The following is a 20,029-nucleotide window of genomic DNA, read 5'->3' on the forward strand; positions in this document are numbered from 1 at the left end:
AGCCCAGAAGGGAGAAATGTTAGCTAGAATGATTAGCTTTCTTCACAGATTTGATGAGACCCCATGTAGAAAAGGAAAACCAGGTGATGCTAATAGCCAACATTTACTGAGTACTTACTATGTGCCAAGCACCAGGCTAATTATTTTACACACATTTTGTCATTTAATCTAAACATCAGTGCTATTATTATCCCCACTCTACAGATGAGGAAAATTCGGAGAGGTTGAGAGTCTTGCCCAAGGTCACATACCTAGTGGCAGAGGCAGCAGATGAGCCAGGCCTGCGACTTAACCACCATCCAGGGACATGTTCTGTGTGGAGCCCTCGGCAGAGCGAGACGCAGTGGTTGGAAGTGAAAGGGAGGCAGATCTGAAGGCAACATGAGAAAGAATTTTTAAACAACTGGAGGCAACGAAGAACAGTGGGCGGGTGCTTTGGGTGGTCATGAGCTACACACCACTAGAAAGATGAAAGCAGGGCGGGCAAGAGGTGTTACGTAAGACAGTTTGCAAGGAGAATTACAGAGGCGGCAACAGCACCTGGGAACTCGCTAGGAGTACAAATCCCTGGACCCCACTGCAGCCCTACTGAATCAGAAACTCAGTGACTGGGCCCAGACACCTGTATTTTAACAAGCCGTCCAGGTAATTCTGATACACGCTCAAGTTTGAGAACCACTGGCGTAGAAGTTTCTGCGCCCGGCGAGGGACTGGACTGGCTGACGGTGTTAGTCTCTTCTGTCTGTAAGACCTCACAGTTCTATAGAGGCGAGATACAAATATAATTTAACAACTAACCCGATTTTCTTTTAACGTTGAGCGCTTTCTAGTAATATCTTGGAAACAATATACCAGCTGCTAAATTGTGTGATTGGACTCAGGTAACTTAAGACATCCCAAGGCTGACAAAATAAATATTTGGAAGGCTGTGGGCAAGGGGCTGCCCCTCTAGTCCCCCACCCCCACCCCGACCAGGAAGCAGCCTACATTCTGGCCACCTGTCGCTCCACGGGTTTCCAAACAAGCCCCGTACGTACGTCCCCACTCCTTGTTCGTTCCTATCGTTCCTCTATCTGAAAAACACTTACCTTTTGAAATCCTCCCTTCTCTGAAAGCTCAATTCAAATGTCACTGTCCGTGAAAGGTGCCGACAGTATCTGGTGCACAGGGCAGCCTTCCTTCCCTCTCTCCTTCCTGGGTGTCCTCTCACTTCTGGCCACCTCGCAGCACCTCGAGCGGTCAGCCTCGTCTCACGGGGCTGGAGCCTCTCAGCAGAGCGGCGTTGTCCTGGCGCTCAGTCACGTCAGCCCCCCCGCGCCTACCGTACGATGCTGCTCAGTGAGGAGGGGTCAGAGGCAGCATTTTAGGAAAATGATGCATGCAACTATTTACAGGATGAACCGACGCTGCCTGACTGGTGAGAAGGGAGCCCTCTGTGATTCAGTTTCAAGGCCTGAGGTCTTTGCAGAACTTTGAGGTTTTTGCAATAACCACTGTGAATGCATGTGTGCGCCGCCGGGATGAAGGTACCCCACCTTCACGCAGCTACAGCCCTGTTATCTTCAACTCCTCTTCATGTTCGTAACAATCCTCGTTGCATGATCCCTGGATGATGTGAAATACTGAATGCCCTCTCAGCCAACCTTCCAAGTATCCCACAGAGACAAGCATGGACAAAGCTCCTTTTTAGAGAACAGAGAGGTCATAAATTAGACCACTAGTGTAAGGACAGCAAAGAAGGATACTGGGTCACCAGATACCAGGCCCAGTTGAACAGCTTATGTCGGCAGGGCCAGGTGTCCTGTGGGCTGTGGTGGACTGGCCCTGTGACCAGGATGCTGGTGAGAGACAGGGAAATGGGATGAAAGACCCCCCTCCCCAACAAGGGTATCTATACCCCAGGCCCCTGGAATTGACTCATTCTATTGTGAAACCTGAATACTTGGGTGGAGTAACGAGGTGTTCCTGATGTCTGTCTCACCTGACAACACTTAGGATGATGACTTCAATGGGGCCACGTGAAAGGACCTCAAACCCCAGAGGTCCTGTTACAATTTTGGAGCAGGGGGGCACAGAGCACTACAAAACAGGAATTCCCTGTCCACACAAGGGTGAAAGGGACTCCAGATTAGTCATGAAAAATTTCCCCCAACCCCAGTTGGCCTCCTGGGTAGCACAGCACTGGTTGGCAATCATGACAGGTGTTTGCTGCAGAACCAGGAGATTTCCTGTTATGCTGGGTCCCCTCTGGCAGAGAGCCTGGCCCACTCTTGCAGAGGTTAGAGCCCAAAGCTTCTCATTCTCAGACCAATGCTCTTTCCACCAAAGTGCGCAACCCTAGAATTTAGGAATAATCGTTGCAATCTCCCCAGCCATCAACAACCAAGGAGGAACAGAACAGAATAGAAATGGGTGAGGGGGTCACAAGTGAAGAAATAAGGTCAGTCATCCATCCCTTCACCCGTACATACAGGACCATTTTGGCCGCCCTCACCCCTCATCTCCCCTGCTCCCCCAGCCTCCCTGCATCGCTCCTAGCCCATCTTCCCCTTCATCCTGCAGCAGCTCTGTTCTCTGCCCTACTTCTAAGCAAAGTCTTCTCTCAAGAAAAGACGAGGCACCTTTCTTTATACTTGAGGGCACATTCTGTCCTTATATCTTCTAGTTATTCTATTATCAGTCTTATCCTTATTATGAACTATCAAGTGAAAAAGCTTTCTCCCCCAAGGTGAAGAAAACAATTTCAAAGAGTGGTTTTTCTCAGCCCTTTCAGCACCTTAGTCTATTTCTAACATGCAACAAAAAAAAAAAAAAAAAAAGAGGAAAAGGAAAAGGAGAAAGTGGCAGAGGGGGACGTGGAGGAGAGAGAGGAGAAAAAATTTCACAGTGAGGGTGGAAGAGGAGGAGAACAGCAGGAAGACCCCTGACTGCTAAAAAAGAACCCATTCTCTGGCTTTCAAAGACCAAAACTACCAGTAATGAAGGTACCAGCAATGACAGAAGTGGGAGATGGAGTTTGAACAAAAATGAAGAACAAGTCAAGGGCTGAGAGCTCATTCAAAGTGCTTTCACCAGAGCCCCCAGCCTGAGAGCAGGAAAGAAGAATTTCTGTCCCGAGGTAAAGAGCCCCACTGGGGACCTGGGGTCTGGGAGCAGGGATATGGGACAGTTGACAGGACTGCTCAGGCAAGGACAAGCTTCCAGTGAGGTCCCTGAAAAACCCCATTTCTTGAAATGTTCTTTGCCCTCAGGAGCCTGGGAAGAGAAGTGTTCCTTGTGCCCACGGGGCTGGCATGCTCGCTCTTCTCCAGGGGGCTTTCAGGGATACAGCCTGTTCTGACAATATCCTCAAATGGGAAAGAACCAGACTGTGTGTTCATGGGAGGGAAATCCAGGTGAACTCCTTGAAGTAACTGTACCTGACAAAGCCTAAATTCCTTGTGCTGTTTTAAATCCTCCAGGCTACTTTCTTCTGTTCGGTCTTCATGGAGGATGAATGACAAATGGTTGTTCTTATCAATAAAAAGGAGATAGTTACCAGAGGAAAATTACCAAGGTTTGACTCAGCTCTCCTCTGGATCCCTCAAAGCCTGGCATGGGAAAAGCCACTGGGCTCCATGGAGCTTGGTGCTCACCGTGTGTGAGGCACCTTGAGGGAAGCTCACATCCCAGATGCATGCTCTGGGGGTGATGCAAAAAAGGGAGACTTTGGGCCACTGGCATGTTTTTGGCAGAGTAAACCTGGGAATTCCAGGGTGAAGATAATGGTTTGGAGATAGTTTTCCCCAAGTTCCAGAGTTATACACTTTAGTGGGAAGACCCTTTACCTAGGAATCAGGAGACCTGGTTGCCTCAGTTTCCCTACATATAAATGAGGACCCTGTCCTTCAGGAGCTCTTAGCTGAGGGTCCATGGGATCGTGAATCGGGGGGAAACATCACATCTTTATTTTCACCAGTCTCTAGTTAAAAGCATTTGCTTCAACCATGAATGTAGGCAACAAACTACATTAGAACTTGCCATCAATAGAAATTGGTTACTTTCAAATCTCCTTACGGTTGTTACAGATTTCTCAAAATGTCCTATATGCTCATCACTACTATGAAATTACAATAGTTCATTAGGTTGATGCCACATCTAAAGAAGCATGTATACTACTCTATCACACATTCTTCTAATGTTTGGACAACGATTTTGAAATAATTTGTTTCTTTTGTTATCTTATGTATTTTATTTTATGAATTTTTTAATGTTACTCTGAGAAGAGACTCCACAGGCTTCACGAGACAACAGAAGTGTCCACAGCACAGTTATGTTAAGGTTGAGAAGCCCTGCTCTAGTGTGTTGAGAGGGGTCAGGGCCGGAGGCCTGAGAAAGCAGACAAGCGCTCCAAGGGCCTCCTGACCCTAACTTTGGCTTACCTACAAATCTGGCTCTACTCTAAGGAATGTGGTGTTCCGGTGATTACTGAGATCTCGTCTCTGGGCCTGAGGCATCTTTTTCACTTTTGTGGGAGATCTGCAAACAGAGGTATTTGTGGAGCGGATTGCTACTGTTCCAGCTCCTCTGACAGGCTAGGTCTGGGCTTTGGTAGAGGAGAGAATGGAACCTCTTCTTTACAATCTTGTCCCCACCAGAAACCCTTGGGCACAGCTTCATGTGTCATTTAATCGTCACAACATTCCCATGACGCAGCTTTAAACACAAGAGGAATGTGTGGCTGAGCAATTTTACGAACGTGCCCGAAACCACACGAAGCTTGGATCTGAACCCAGGTGCCTCCCGCTTTAAAAGGTCGGGGAAAGGCGGGCGTGTCCTGTCGGCTGCGGCTGCGAGCTCTCCGTACTGAGAGTCCACAGGCCCCGGGCAGCCAACGGAGTTCCGGAATCCCCGGGAAAAGGCTGAAAGGTGAGGGTGCCAGCCTGGTGCCAACCTAGTCTGCACCCTCATCCTTGCCCGCTCCGGCGCTGGCCACATTTTATGAGGGAGAGGAGACTGCCTCCGGCGCCTGGTGGACCCAGAAAGTCCCCAGACTTCCCTCCCCACCACCTCTTCCTGCTAGTGAGGGCCAGCTGCCGCCCTAGTACAGGCTGTGACCCCAGGACCCACCAGACCCGATCTTGCACCCCCCAGACCTCCGCTGCTAGTTTAGGTTTTCCCTGGCCGGCCCGCCCCCCCTCCCCCCACCCCACCGAGCCCCGGCAGTTCAGGGGGCCAAAGGTTGGTCTCAGGAAGGCTTCAACTGGAAGGCAGCGCCCTCTAGCGGTCAGAGTGCAGAAGCAGCAGGGCCCAGTCTGCACCACACCAGGGTGCTCCCCGTCCGGAGCACAAAGGTCACCTATTCCAGGAGCATCCTTGTCCCATGGACCCCACCTGCCCACAGCCCTCCACAACGGCCCACGACAGACTTACACGCTCTGCTTCAGCTCGGCCCTAGGCACCGCAAAGCCCGGCCACTCTTGCATCAGCGCCTGCGAGACGGCCAGCCTGTCTGCCGCTCTTTTCTTGGAAGCAGTCCCTACCCTGCCCCCTCCCATCCCGCTGCACCAGTCCCTAAGGAACCACGCCGGGAAAAGGCATATGACCCTCTCAATATCTCACAGCTAGCTAGTGCAGAGCCAGGACAGGAAGCCAAATCTCCCCAGCACACCCACCGTTGTGCCTGTAAGGCACCAGCTCCCCAAAGTCAGCAAACATCTGTCAAGGCCTAACTCCACTGCCATCTTGCAGCCTTTCCAGATCCCTCATTTAGAATTTCTCCTTCCCTATTCCTTGATATACTTTATGACCTTATTATCGTTATCAGCTTGTGTTGCAGCTGTTCCTGAATGGCTGGATGGGTGTGAGAAAAGAGGCAAAGGAAATTCCAAGAGAAAGACCCCATAACTTGGGGGTTAAAATCCTTGCTCCCGCACTTAGAAGCTGTGATTTTAAGCTGGTCACAATGCCTAAGTCTCCATATGCTTAGTTCAAATAACAGATTTTTAAATAACCATAATAGCTTAGTGTTTTATAAGAACTAAACACAATCATGTGTGTGGATGTGCTTGAGACACTGTAAATTGTCTCAAATATGAGGAACCATAAAAATAATCATAGCTAACATTTACTGAGCCCTGACTCTATGCCAGGCACTATACTAAGTAGTTTACATAGGTTGCTTCATGTAACCTACACAACAACCCTGGGAAGAGAATATTATCATCACCATTTTATAGATCAATAAGCAGATTTTCAAAGAGGTTAAAAAACTTGCCGAACATTATACAGCTAATAATTGTCAAAGCCAGATTACAAACCTGTCTTTCTGATTTTAGAGGCTGCATTTAACCACTAAAATAGTCTGTCTCTGCTGTTTTAGTTATCTCTCCGTGCCCTGTGTCTCCTGACACGTCATAGTTGCCCAGTGTTTGTCAAAGACATTCATTTATTAAGGGCTGAGCATAGTGCCTGTCCCAGGAGCCTAAGAAATTTGCTTGTCACCAAGTAAGTTTTGGGACCAGGACTTGGACACAAGCTGTCTGGCTCCAGAGTCTATGCTTTTAACCACACCCCTTGGCTGAAGGAATAATTGCAATCCTCTTTCTCTTTCTTTTCAAATCAGATAATGCTTGTAGTGAGACACAAAAGCATATCACTAAACTTTCCATGTTTTGTATCAAGAGTCAGCAGGACATTCTGTTAGAGACATGGTGAAGCACGAAAGTGTAACAACATAGGAGAGGGAACAAGAGGTCAAGGCTAAGGCAGCAGCACTGGGGGCCAGATCACTGAGCTGCTGTTGCTGCTGGGATTTTTTATTAGGATTGTGACAAATTTATAGGTAAATATAAAGAAAATTAACAATTATCTCCATTTAGATTTTCTTTCATGTTCCTTAATAGTACTTTATAGTTTTTATCCTATAGGTCCTAATAGAAGTCTTGTTAAAGACAGAGAAAGAAAAGCATCATATGATATCACTTATATGTGAGATCTAAAAAAAATAATGATACAAATGAAATTACTTACAAAACAGAAATAGACCCACAGACATAGAAAACAAACTTATGGTTACCAAAGGGGACCATATGCTAATTGCATTATGGCAGAGAATGTGATCTTTTTGACAAAGATTCTTTGATATTTGCTTTATTGGCTAGTACATAATCAATTTTGTAATAAATAAATCTAAGGAAAGTAGAAGGAAAGAATCAAGTTAAATGTGGAAATCAACAATAGAAAATGATAGAACTATTAAGTAAGTTGAGCAGTTTATTCAGGAAAAACAAGCAATAAAATAGATAATTAACTAATGTAATCAAGGAAAAAGGAAAGAAAACACAAATACACAAAATAAAAAAATAAAAAGAAAGAACTATGAATGCAGAGGAAATTTAAAGAACCATAAAAACCCCTTTTCTCAATTCTATGAATATAAATCATAGACAAAGCAGATAATTTTCTAAAAAAAATTTCAATGCACAAAAACTGTTTCCAGTAAAGAAAAAATACTAAATAGAATAATTACTCAACAAGAAATAGACAAAAATTATTATGGCCTAACTTTCCCCCTAAATATTTGCCCAGTTAGTATCACTGGAGAATTCTACTAAACCTTTAAAAAACAGATTATTCCAATGCTATTGAAATTGTTCCTGAGCTTAAAAAAGAAGTTTCCAAATTCTTTTTGTGAAGTGAGCATAACATTTATTCCAAAACCCAATAAAAGTAACACCAAAAATTTAAAAAATCAATCTTATTGAAGAATATTGAAGCAAAAGTCTTAAATAAAATACTATGAAACAAGATTGCTTTGGCTATTCAGGGTCTTTTGTGTTTCCATACAAATGACCCCAAATAGCCAAAGCAATCTTGGGAAAGAAAAACGGAGCTGGAGGAATCAGACTCCCTGACTTCAGGTTATACTACAAAGCTACAGTCATCAAAACAGTATGGCACTGGCACAAAACCAGAAATATAGATCAATGGAACAGGATAGAAAGTCCAGAGATAAACCCACGCACTTATGGTCAACTAATCTATGACAAAGGAGGCAAGGATATACAGTGGAGAAAAGACAGTCTCTTCAATAAGTAGTGCTGGGAAAACTGGACAGCTACATGTAAAAGAATGAAATCAGAACACTAACACCATACAAAAAAATAAACTTAAAATGGATTAAAGAACTAAACATAACGCTGGAAACTATAAAACTCTTAGAGAGAAACACAGGCAGAACACTCTCTGACATAAATTGCAGCAATATCTTTTTTGATCCACCTCCTAGAGCAATGAAAATAAAAATAAAAATAAACAAATATGACCTAATAAAACTTAAAAGCTTTTGCATAGCAAAGGAAATCATAAACAAAATGAAAATACAACCCACAAAATGGGAGAAAATATTTGCAAATGAAGCAACCAACAAGGGATTACTCTCCAAAGTATACAAACAAAACAGCTCATGCAGCTCAACATCAAAAAAACAAACAACCCAATCAAAAAATGGGCAGAGGGATTTCCCTGGTGGCGCAGTGGTTGAGAATCCGTCTGCCAATGCAGGGGACACGGGTTCAAACCCTGGTCCGGGAAGATCCCACATGCCATGGAGCAACTAAGCCCGTGTGCCACAACTACTGAGTCTGCGCTCTAGAGCCCACGAGCCACAACTACTGAGCCCGCGTGCCACAACTACTGAAGCCCGCGTGCCTAGAGCCCATGCTCCGCAACAAGAGAAGCCACTGCAGTGAGAAGCCCGTGCACCGCAACAAAGAGTAGCCCCCACTCACCGCAACTAGAGAAAGCCCACGTGCAGCAACAAAGACCCAACGCAGCCAAAAATAAATAAATTAATTAATTTTTTAAAAAGTACATATGCTTTTTTTTTTTTTTTTTTTTTTATTTATGGCTGTGTTGGGTCTTCGTTTCTGTGTGAGGGCTTTCTTCTAGTCGTGGCAAGTAGGGGCCACTCTTCATCGCGGTGCGCGGGCCTCTCACTATCGCGGCCTCTCTTGTTGCGGAGCACAGGCTCCAGACGCGCAGGCTCAGTAATTGTGGCTCACGGGCCCAGTTGCTCCGTGGCATGTGGGATCTTCCCAGACCAGGGCTCAAACCCGTGTCCCCTGCATTGGCAGGCAGACTCTGAACCACTGCGCCACCAGGGAAGCCCCAGTACATATGCTTTTAAAATAAAAATGGGCAGAAGATCTAAATAGACATTTCTCCAAAGAAGACATACAGGGCTTCCCTGGTGGCGCAGTGGTTGAGAATCTGCCTGCCAATGCAGGGGACACGGGTTCGAGCCCTGGTCTGGGAAGATCCCACATGCCGCGGAGCAACTAGGCCCGTGAGCCACAATTACTGAGCCTGCATGGTGCTCTGCAACAAGAGGGGCCGCGATAGTGAGAGGCCCGCGCACCGCGATGAAGAGTGGCCCCCACTTGCCGCGACTAGAGAAAGCCATCGCACAGAAACGAAGACCCAACACAGCCATAAATAAATAAATAAAATTAAACAAACAAACAAACAAACAAACCAATTAAGACTGAGTTCATATGGAGCCAAGAATCCCCCATGAAGGCCCAAGCCCTTTGCAGTCACTGCCACCCCTGCTAAACATGATCTGATTTCCAGCACCAGGTAGCAGATTTGCCTAGTTTAGAACTTCCTATGAGAGGGATGTAGATATAGTATGTACTCCTTTAAAAAAAAAAAAGACATACAGATGGCCAAAAAACACATGAAAAGATGTTCAACCTCACTAATTATTAGAGAAATGCAAATCAAAACTACAATGTGGTATCACCTCACACCATCAACAGAATGGCCATCAACAAAAAATCTACAAACAATAAATGCTGGAGAGGGTGGGGAGAAAAGGGAACCCTCCTACACTGTTGGTGGGAATGTAAATTGGTACAACCATTATGGAGAACAGTACAGAGGTTCCTTAAAAAACTAAATATAGAACTACCATATGATTCAATAATCCCACTCCAAGGCATATATCCCGAGAAAACCATAATTCAAAAAGATACATGCATCCCAATGTTCACTGCAGTATTATTTACAATAGCCAAGACATGGAAGCAACCTAAATGTCCATCGACACAGGAGTGGATAAAGAAGATGTGGTACATATATACAATGGAATATTACTCAGCCATTAAAGAAGAATGAAATAATGCCATATGCAGCAACATGGATGGACCTACAGATTGTCATACTGAGTGAAGTGAGTCAGACAGAGAAAGAAAAAAGGTGGGGAGGGATAAATTGGGAGATTGGGATTGACATATACACACACTACTATATAAAATAGGTAACTAATAAGGACCTATTGTATAGCACGGGGAACTCTACTCAGTACTCTGTAATGACCTATATAGGAAAATAATCTAAAAAAGAGTGGATATATGTATATGTATAACTGATTCACTTTGCTGTACAGCATAAAGTAACACAACATTGTAAATCAACTATACTCCAATAAATTTTTTTTAAATATTATGAAACAGAAGCCAGCAGCATATTAAAAGACTAATATACCAAGACCAAATGTTATTTTTGTTTTTGTTTTGTTTTTTAGGATTGCAAGGATGCATCAATTTTAGGAAATCTATTAACATTGACCACCATACTAATATGTGAATAAAGAAAAATCATAGGGTCATTTTTGTTGATGTTTTAAAGCCAATTTAAAAGCATTCAGTATTTATTCTAGATATCTTAAAAACTCAATAAAATAGAAATAAATATATATTCCCTAACATAATAAAATATATCTCATCCCCAAAGCTAGCACAACGCTTAATAAGGAAACAACTGACGAATCCCCCATTAAACTAAGAAAAAAGACAGGACTCATTATCACCACTATTATTTAATATTTTCTGGAGATATTAACCAATACAATTAGACAAGAGAAAGAAATTAGAGATATAAAAATAGAAAAGGAAGTAATTATCATTATTTACAAATAATATGATTGCATGACTAGAAAATCCAAGAGAAACAACTGAAAAATTATTAAAAACAATTACAGAATTGAGTAAGAGAAGATAACTGGGTATGAAATTAATATTTAATCATCAGTTATCTTTCAGGTGTGAAAAACAATGAAGAGTTAAAGATATAATGAATGATATAAATTAAAATGATATAAAGATACAAACATAAAAGATGCAATGGGAAAGAGATAATATTTTCAGCAGTGACATAAAATATTAAATACTCAGAAATAAGCTTAAGAAATGGACAAGACCTTTATGAAAAAACTTCTAAACATGGCCGAGCTACACACGTATCAAAACACAAGACTTTAAAAATGGTAAGGAATATCATGTTCTTGGATCAAAAAAATCAATGTCACAAAAATTTCAATTCTAAGTTAAAATATAAATAGAACATAACCCAATTTTAAAAATACCAGTAGGTCTTCTTGTTGGTAGATGGTGGGAAGGGAGAGACCAGATAAGCAGATTATAAAAATTAGATAGAAAATTAAGTTAATAGAAAAATTCTGAAAAAGTAAAGAGGGGGACTAAATATTAAAATATTCTAAATCTATAAAAATGATTAGACATTTAAAAATATTAACAAATATATAAATTACTATTTTCTAGGAATTAAAATATAAATCTAAAATTTGTCAGGCACATATATAAACAGAATGAATGTACAGAAATAGGCATGCATACACACAGATGTATTGAATATATGACAAAGCATTTCAAGTCAACCGTGAAAAGAAGTTTCACTCAACTAAAGGTACTGGAATGACTGGTAGACAACTTGAAAAATTAAGTTGATTCTGTACCTCACACCTTCCACCAAAATAAATTTCATGAAGACCAAAAAATTTAACGTAAAAAATGAAAAAATACGAATACTGGAAGAAACCATGGGAGAATTTTTTCAGTCTTGGGGTGGAGATGGTCTGTATACATGTCACATAATTATATGAAAACAAAAAGATTCCTGAAAAACAAAAACTACCATAGGGAAAGATGAATGGCAAACTAGAAAAATATTTCTACCTCCTATCACAAAGGACTAATTTTTTGAGTATATAAAGAGCACCTACAAATCAATCTGAAAACACCACCAAAGACATCAACCCAATAGGAAACGGGCAACTTTATGGAAAGGGAAAAACAAATGTCTCTTGAACATGTAAAAATGTGCTTAACCTCGGTCATGATAAGATAACTATAAATTAAAACTACATTAACGCCATTTTTCACTTCTCAAATTAACATCATATTGTTGGCATGGGTATGAGGAAGCATTTCATATGTTGCTGGTGGAAAGGTATGCTGGTGCAACCTCTATGGAGGAAAATATGGCAATATTTCTCAAAATTGCAAATGCATATACCCTTTCACCAGCAATGCCATTTCTAGAGATTCATCATTTGCAAAATGATGTATGTACAGGGTAGGGTTTAGAAAAGAAAAAATTGTAAATAATCAAAATGCTCACTGATGGAAATCCATGTCAATAAATTCACATAATTATAAATACTGTGCAGCAATTTTTAAAGAGGGAAAGCGCTTTATGTACTGATATGGAATGGTCTCCATGACATACTGGTAAGAGAAAAAGCAAAATGTAGAACATCATTCGTTGTTGTTATTATTGTTGTTGTTTTAAAAAAGGAAAAATAAGGAATTGCTTATATATGCACAGAATATCTGTAGAAGGGTCCACAACAACAAAGCAACATTGGTCAATAATAGATCACTGGGGAGTGGGAGTAGGAAGAAAACTTTTAACTGTATACCCCTCTCTACTCTTTGAATTTTAAACCCTGTGGATGTAATTACCTATTCAAAAATCCTATCCCATTGTAGTTTGGTTACAAACTACAAAAGTGCTTAAATATATTTTTAACATCTACACAGAGAGAGGATTTTTTCAAATAAAAATATTTATTTTATATACATAGCTCTGCAATTTGCCTTTTTTTGACATGATGTTATATTATGGACATCTGCCTTTAGGCCCATATTTATAGAACTCATTCTTTTTAATATATAATATTCTATTGTGTAAATTAATCAAAATTTATTCAACCATTTCCCTTTTGATGAAAATTCAGGTATTTTCTTGGTTTTGGTTTTTGTTCAGTATGGGTTTTTTGACGTGAAAATAATTTTTCTTAGCTAAAATTAGAAGATATAAATATAAAGGTAAAATAATAAAAATATTAGAAGAAAATTATAACCTCAGCCTGAGGGTAACTTACTTAAACAATAAAGGAAACACAAATGACTTAGGAAAAAGAAGTGTATTGTATTTAACTACATACAAATGTAAATTTTCCTTACGGAAAAAAATAAAGTCAAGAGACAACGAAGTGAAAGAAACTGTTTAAAAAAAAAAGAAAGAAAGAAAAAATGGCAACAGGTTAATATCTCTAATATAGAGAAAGTTCCTAGAAGTTGATTTTTTTAAAAACATGCAAAGAATATGAACAGGCAATTCATAGAAGAGGAAATACTAATGACCAATAAATGTACGACGAGATCCTCACCCTCACTAGTCATAGTTTCGAAGGCAAAACAACAGTGAGGTCTAATTTTTCATCCATCAGATTGGCAAAAATGTAAAAGATAATAACCAGTATTGGCAAGTTCATGAAGAAATGTACATTAAATATTCTTGCTGAACATCTGAATCTCAACCATCTTTTTGGAGAGCAATCCGATAACATAGTAGAAAAAAATTTTAATGTTCATATTCTTTGACCCAGCAACCCAACTTAATTTAGGGGAAAAAAATCTGAAAATATAGCCTTTAGTGTCTCTCTATGCCTCTTCTCTCTTTCTCTCTTTTCCCCTATCTTCTCTCCAGTACACCTCATTTAATTAACTGTGTTACTTCCCAGTCAGCTGGACTGTCATGTCCAAGCCCTCCTCCACCTCCATTAGACTCTAGCCAACCGAGGCTACTGCCTGAATTAGGGAGATGGTCTTGGATCCCTGTAAGGCCTTGTCTAGGAGTTCCCCTTGTGCTTTCAGAAGAGTGAGGCCAAGGACATCAGCAGAGCCAACATCTGCTTCGAGTTCCTGGGGCTCTTGACAACATGCAGCACCTGGCAGAGGCTGCTTTGCCCTGGCCATTCTGCTGGCAATTGTGGAGAACAAGCTTGGTCGTGAGGACAGCCCATCCCAAGATCCCCAGAGCAGAGACAGCCATCAGGGAAAATCCTGAGCTCATGAGGGATGGATCCCATGATTTTTTTCTGGTGGGGAAGAAAAGGACCCATTCTTCTTGACACTAATGAAAGGGTGAAAAATATAGTTTCTTTTTCTTTTTTGTTAGAACGAATACTATTGCCCTCCCCACCAGACATTCTGCCTCTGCTATATGTTGCAAAAAAGCCTGGTAATTTGGCCCTCAGGCTCTTACACACTATAAATTTATGAAATCCAGGTTTGACATCTAGATACTACAATATTTGTCAACTTTAGCAACCCACTTAACCACTCTGTGCCTCAGTTTAACTGTAAAATGGGAACAATAATACCTGTCGCTAGGGCTATACCAAAGATTAGATGTATACAAAAGAAGTTCCAGTTGAAGAGTAGAAACAAAATATAAACCAATTCTGAATTAATGAAGAACTGGGATTGCAGATCTCCCTCAGATACGGGTATAGCCTGTAGGCTGCTCTTCTAAGAGGGTGGTATTTAATGTCTATGGAGCGGCCCTCATCTCTGCCTCAACATTTATATGTGAGTGAATTTAGATTACCATGTATACACCCGACTTCCATGGCTAACACTTCCCTTCCTATTCCAGGATGAATGCACATCCTCAGCTCAACTTCCCAGGAGGGAAAGCAACTGTGTTGCTTAAAAAAGAAGAGGCTGAGGCGGGTATGGTGTTTTTGTGCAAGGACAAGTCTTGAGACTGTTCCCCTGAGACTAGCTTGGAGCAACTGAGACTTAAATTGGATCCTGGGAGAGATGGTATCAGTGAAATATCATCTCAGTTGGTGTTCACCATAAACCAAGCCATGGCATTGGACAGTGAGACCTACCAGCGGTGTGCCAGAAGCCAGAAGCTGGATATCTGCCTTCAGGGCCATTATTTCTCTGTTTGAGTCACAGGTGGTCTCCTGGTATCCCCAATGCCACCAGGTGGGACAGTAAGCAGGGTCAACAGCTAAAGACAGAAGTAGTTATTTCAGGTCCTGGATAGGCAGTCTCCTTGGAGAAGAGTCCTTCCCATTACTCAAATCCTTTGCCATCACTCCCATTGGCAAATGCTGCCCTTCCCTAAAGCATGGATACAAAGGTATCTCATTTTGTCTTTAATTTAAAAAATCCTTCTGAGGTAGCCATCCCATTTTTATTGACACAGACTGAATCACAGCAGGAAAAGCAACTTATCCAAAGCCACTCACTGAGCAGTGCCAGTAAAAGCAGAAAGGTCTGGAATTTAGGCCTCCCGATTCCCAATTCAGTCTCTCAGAGATGTGGCTATATTTCTAAATATAGGCACTGAGCCTTCAGGCTGGGAAAGAAAGGTGGATAAAATGGATAGTTGTCTTAAAGAGCATTTAGTCATAAGAAACAGAAACCCACTCAAATTGCCATAGATTAATGGGGGAAAAATAATAAAGAAGAAGTATAGCTAGCCCTCATGAGTTCTGGTTTCTGGAATCAGAAACCAGAAAGTCAAAAGAACCCAAAACAGTCACTGTCTCCTCTCTGGGGCAGCAAGGCCTCCCATCTCTGCATATTTCCTCATTTTGTGCATGCTCCCCTGCTCTGTTACTACTTTGGCACAGCCTAAATATGGCCACTGCAGCCTCAGCTTTATGTATATGACTTCTTCATACTCCTAGACAATGGAGCAAGTCTTCAAAATTGAAAATTATGTTCTACTTAGAATTCTATACCCAAACTACCAATCAAACATGAGGAAAGAATGAAGACACTGTCAGACACACAGTGACTCCAAAAAAAAAAAATTGCCTTTCATATGACCTTTCTTAAGGAGCTACCAGAGGATGTGCTTCAGTAAAACAAGAAAGTGAATTGGTAGAGTGGATAAAATGGGATCCAGGAAACAAGAAATCTAACAGGGGGAGGGGATAAAGAAATTCTAGAATTAAAAAGGGCCAAAAAGGGCAGTTAGTCCTGAAGAAAGCAAAAGATACAGGACTCTGAAAGATCTCTAGGGGGTGAAAATGGAATTGACAGATCATCTCTCTGATGGCCCATGACAGATCTGATGAGGGATTAAAGATATGGATATGGAGGGCTTCCCTGGTGGCGCAGTGGTTGAGAATCTGCCTGCCAATGCAGGGGACACGGGTTCAAGCCCTGGCCTGGGAAGATCCCACATGCCACGGAGCAACTGGGCCCGTGAGCCACAACTACTGAGCCTGAGCATCTGGAGCCTGTGCTCCACAACAAGAGAGACCGCGATAGTGAGAGGCCCGCGCACTGCGATGAAGAGTGGCCCCCGCTTGCCGCAACTAGAGAAAGCCCTCGCACAGAAACGAAGACCCAACACAGCCAAAAATAAAAAATAAATAAATACATTTAAAAAATAATAATAACACAGTTGTCTAACTTTCTTTTAAAAAAAAATATGGATATGGAAAACTCTGCCTGTTTAAAAAAATTAAGGTGATCATCATCTCCAGGGAAAACACTAAATTTTACAAAAGGAAACATAATCATAGTACACAACTTGGCTCTGTAATAAGTAACATTTATGGAATCCAAATTATGTAATAATTAACTAAAATTTATAATATAATGATTTTTTTTGAAAGATGCAGAGAAGGGTAGGGGTTAAGAGAACCATATCCTCATCTTCTATAACAGAAAATCAATAGATAACGTCTAAACTTTATCATCAAGAGTGGTAATATTAGCATTTTATGTAGGAATGTGGTAAAACACCTCAAAGAGTTGATAGTGGTTGTCTCTGAGAATAAAAAGACACTGCTATTACCTTTTATGAACTTTCAAATACTATCTTTTTGACTTTAAGAAAAATAGATGTAAATTACACCCACCCACCCCCAAATAAAAACCTGTCCCAGAGCCTTTTAACAAATGTTTTCATCATCACCTACGGTTAGTAGTTAATCCAAATTTTCTACTTCAGTCTAGGTTGATTTCTATTTTCTTCCTTGCTTCCTGGTGTCTTCCCATCTGACCTAACTAGCTTAGCGTTCAGCACTTCATTCTCTTCCTTATCAAACTCTCATCTTTATTGGCTTCTGTGACTCTGTTCCCCCCTGGTTTTTCTACTTTTCTGGCTGTTCTTTTCTCTCCTTCTCTGCCTGTTTCCTCCTCCCACCTCTCAAACATGAAAGTTCATTCCTCAAGACTCATTCCCCACTCCTTCAATCTTTTCTCTCTACTATCTCTCCCAATTTCTGATCTACCCTCATGATTTAAACCTGCACCTCCTGGGACTTCCCTGGTGGTCCAGTGGTTAAGACTCCCCGCTTCCAACGCAAGGGGCACGGGTTTGACCCCAGTTGGGGAACTAAGATTCTGTATGCTGTGTGGCGCAGCCCCCCCAAAATTTAAAAATACAAAATAATAAAGTCTTGGCAACTCCCTGGTGGTCCAGTGGTTAGGACTCAGCACTTTCACCAACGTGGGCCCGGGTCAAAAAATAAAGTCTTTTAAAAAAAAAAACCAAATCACTCAAAATCAAACCTATCCTCCTGAGACCATATTTCTGTTCATGATTCACAGTCAAAACCTTGGTTCCTCCTTTTTTTCTTCCCCCATCCAGTCAGTTACTAAGTACTACTAGTTCTTTCCCACATTCATTCCATTCTTTCCAAAGGTGTTTTCCAGGTCTTCATCATCTCACACTTAAAATATTCCAATAGTCTCCTAAGTGGTAAGCCCCAGATCTCAAATCTGCCCATGTTTTACTCATCTTTATACCTCCCACACCTACCTCAGAGTCTGGCACTGAGCTATTGCCTAGTAAGTGGTCCATCAACTAGATACTGTCTCTGCCTCTAATCCATACTGCCACCAGACATCTTTCTAAAATGCTGATTTGTACATACCACCCCAGAGTTTTAATGGCTTTTCACTGTCTACGTGACAGTGATTAGTTTAGCGTGGCACTGAAGGCGCTCTATAAAATTTCATTCTACTACTTATGTGAATACTGTTCCGGTTGATCTCACTAATGGAAACTCCTCTTTCATTCATCTAAACTTATTGATTGCGTATCCCAGGCACGGTGCTAAGTCTTGGAGAATAGAATGGGAGTACGACAAAGCCGCTGCTCCTTATAATCCAGTATTGATGTTCTCCTAATACACCTTAAGTATTTCTACTTGCGATGGTTCTAAGATAGAAAGCCTTTATCATCCTCTCAGCATATTTAAGTATTAGAGTCAGTAAATATGGATGCTCACCAAATGTGGAGATAAGGTTCCTTTTGGAACATGAAACTAATAAGACCAAACAGGTAACAGATAATATCAATAAGCAATGTCTACCATTTACTGAGTGTTTACTGCGTGCCAGGCATTGTGCTAAGTGATACATTATTTCATTTAATCTTCATGGCCTTTTGAGTTAGGTACTATTCTTGTCCTGTGACAATCAGGCTCAAAGGTAATTTGTGTAAGTTCACTCAGCTAGTAAATAATGGACAAAAATCCGTATCTATTACAAAACCCAAGATTTTATTTATTTTTAATTAATTTATTTATTTTTGGCTGTGTTGGGTCTTTGTTGCTGCACCCAGTCTTTCTCTAGTTGCCACGAGCAGGGCTACTCTTCGTTGCAGTGCACAGCTTCTCATTGCGGTGGCTTCTCCTGTTGTGGAGCACAGGCACGCAGGCTTCAGTAGTTGTAGCACGTGGGCTCAGTAGTTGTGGCTCATGGGCTCTAGAGCGCAGGCTCAGTAGTTGTGGTGCACGGGCTTAGTTGCTCCATGGCATGTGGGATCTTCCCAGACCAGGGCTCGAACCCGTGTCCCCTGCATTTGCAGGCGGATTCTTAACCACTGCACCACCAGGGAAGCCCAAAACCCACGATTTTAACTTAGACTAAACTGCTTGACCCACTCCAGAAGATGGTTTTTAAGTGAGACTTGGAGACACCCAACTCCAAAGTAACTAAGCTATTTTAGCTGTCTCTCTGGCAAGACTTGAGTTCCTTCAAGGTAGGCCTATTTGCATCCCCACTGTGACACACATAGATTCTGTATTTATTTATTGCCACTTAAGTACGTCATCATCACCACCCACAAATGTTAAAAAATACTTATGTGGGCAACGGATTTTACTGAGAGGTATCCTTGGGGATCATAAAAAAGATGTCCTGAGATTATGCAAAAGGAGGTATTAGTAATTTCCAAAACTCTCTCCTGATCCATTGATTCTCTTCTGAACCAGAGACTGAACTACACAGTAATGGGATTGAAACAGGACATCCCAAGTTTGGCCACAGTAAAGGTGCTCTCAGTTCAGGCTTCCTGCAAGAAAAGATCTGGATGATGCTGGTCACCAGCCTGGTGGCCCTTCAAGGTATGTTCAGAAGACCTTTTAGCACCCCGAGAAATGAGGGTGCTATACCTTTAACATCTTGATTACTCTCCAGGAGAAGGGTGGAAAGGAAGCCCAGAGTGGGACAGGGCAATGCTCCTTAGGCCCTGGCTGTCCACATGAAAACATCACACCAGTATGAGGGCAAAATTGGTCCAAAGGGACTAAAGACTTCATACTAACTAGGGGATGATAGATGAATCAGACTTTCATTGGGTAGGAGGTCACACCTATGAGGAAAGCAAGCCTGTGGGAGAGGCAAGCAAATACAAATACCTCTACTTAGTGGATGAACAGAGGGCTACAAGTTGAGGCAACAGATGTTTGGCTGTAATGTGAAGATGAGCACGGCAAGAAACAGACTTGGTCTGGAGGTGGGTTTTAAACAATGCAGCTCTTCAGCAAAGGTTGATGGCCAGACTGAGTATATAAAACCCTTGTAGTTGAGTCCTCTGTGCATCATTTATCAATGTCCATTAGCTTTCCCTA

General features: G+C 41.7%; 2 protein-coding genes across 2 annotated transcripts in view; one reads left to right on the top strand and one right to left on the bottom strand.

The window, feature by feature from the left end:
- PDZK1 (PDZ domain containing 1) overlaps window positions 1-370 on the bottom strand; it is a 41,357-nt gene extending 40,987 nt beyond the window's left edge. The window contains exon 1 of the mRNA XM_057546445.1: window positions 252-370. The gene's annotated coding sequence lies outside the window, so the exon portion shown is untranslated. The remainder of the gene's footprint in view (window positions 1-251) is intronic.
- Window positions 1-19,644, top strand: part of CD160 (CD160 molecule) — a 38,677-nt gene extending 19,033 nt beyond the window's left edge. The window contains 6 exon segments of the mRNA XM_057553017.1: window positions 4,795-4,908; window positions 14,078-14,140; window positions 14,791-14,826; window positions 14,829-15,101; window positions 15,931-15,969; window positions 19,424-19,644. Of these exon segments, the coding sequence (XP_057409000.1) occupies window positions 4,795-4,908; window positions 14,078-14,140; window positions 14,791-14,826; window positions 14,829-15,101; window positions 15,931-15,969; window positions 19,424-19,644 (746 nt within the window).
- Window positions 19,645-20,029: the final 385 nt, after the last annotated feature.

Source organism: Balaenoptera acutorostrata, chromosome 1, assembly GCF_949987535.1.
Source record: "Balaenoptera acutorostrata chromosome 1, mBalAcu1.1, whole genome shotgun sequence".
In the NCBI taxonomy this organism is placed as follows: domain Eukaryota; kingdom Metazoa; phylum Chordata; class Mammalia; order Artiodactyla; family Balaenopteridae; genus Balaenoptera; species Balaenoptera acutorostrata.